The sequence below is a fragment of the Brassica oleracea genome, chromosome C7 (genome assembly GCF_000695525.1).
Source record: "Brassica oleracea var. oleracea cultivar TO1000 chromosome C7, BOL, whole genome shotgun sequence".
NCBI lineage: Eukaryota > Viridiplantae > Streptophyta > Magnoliopsida > Brassicales > Brassicaceae > Brassica > Brassica oleracea.
In genome coordinates, this window is record NC_027754.1 from 17517828 (window position 1) to 17518808 (window position 981).

Consider the following 981-nt stretch of genomic DNA (forward strand, 5'->3'; position numbering starts at 1 on the left):
TCAAGTTAGGTGGAGTTAAGTCTACCCAGTGTAACCTGATCGGCTGAGAACTTCTGGAGAATCAAGTGAGATATGTCAGGGTGTTCCAGGTCCACATCTGTGTCTTTCGCCACTGCTAAGGTCACTGAATAAGATAACTAAGGCACGAGGTGGTCAGTGATCAACACGGAATAAGGTCCTAATTCCCACAAAGTTTTGACTGACTCGATCATAAAATCTGACTCAAACTGACTCAGAAGAAAAACAAAAGAAAGAAATGAGTTAGTAAACGACGAAAACCCTCCCCCAGACTTACTTCACACCGTCCCTGGTGTGAAAATAAATCAGAAAGAAGGTGAAAACAAGAATAAACATGTTTTTTTTTTGTGAGATACTTACCTGAGTGGAGTAGGCGCTCCACGAAAATTCTGAGTGTTCCAGCACAATATCTTTGCCTGGAGCAGTCGCTCCTTCAGCAACCCAGAATTTTTAAGTATCTAGGATTTTTCTGCTTTTTGACCTGAAACTCAATAAACTAAAACGAAAAATAAGCAAACAAAAACAAAACCAAGTTATATTTACACTTACCAGTGGGTTGCCTCCCACCAAGCGTTTGGTTTAAGTCATTAGCTTGACTTGGTGACTGGGATCAGTCGGGTTGAGTATGAGGGCTTGTTCCAAAACAAGCTCCACAATCAGACATGTTCAGATTCAAAACTCTGTTCAACAACCCTTTCACAGCAGCTTCTCCTTTCTCTTTCAGCTTATGTGTGAAAATTACTCTGACTTTAGAGAAATGTTTAGAGGTACCCTTGCACTTTACCTCATACTCAATGGATTTCTCATCACACAAGCGAGGTATCAAAGTCATCATAGGGTCACCCTTGACACTTTTCTTCTAGACTTTTTCATTCACCTTTACATTTCCACTGAGTTTCTTGGTATCAGTGTGAGGATCTCCATCCAGGACTTCTTTGATCTCACCCTTTTTACCAAGCTCCT

At 40.9% G+C, this 981-nt stretch overlaps 1 protein-coding gene across 1 annotated transcript in view; it reads right to left on the reverse strand.

Annotated features, from left to right (window-relative positions):
- Window positions 1-877: 877 nt before the first annotated feature.
- Window positions 878-981, reverse strand: part of LOC106302734 — a 1522-nt gene continuing 1418 nt past the window's right edge. The window contains exon 4 of the mRNA XM_013739185.1: window positions 878-979. Within this exon, the coding sequence (XP_013594639.1) occupies window positions 878-979 (102 nt within the window). The remainder of the gene's footprint in view (window positions 980-981) is intronic.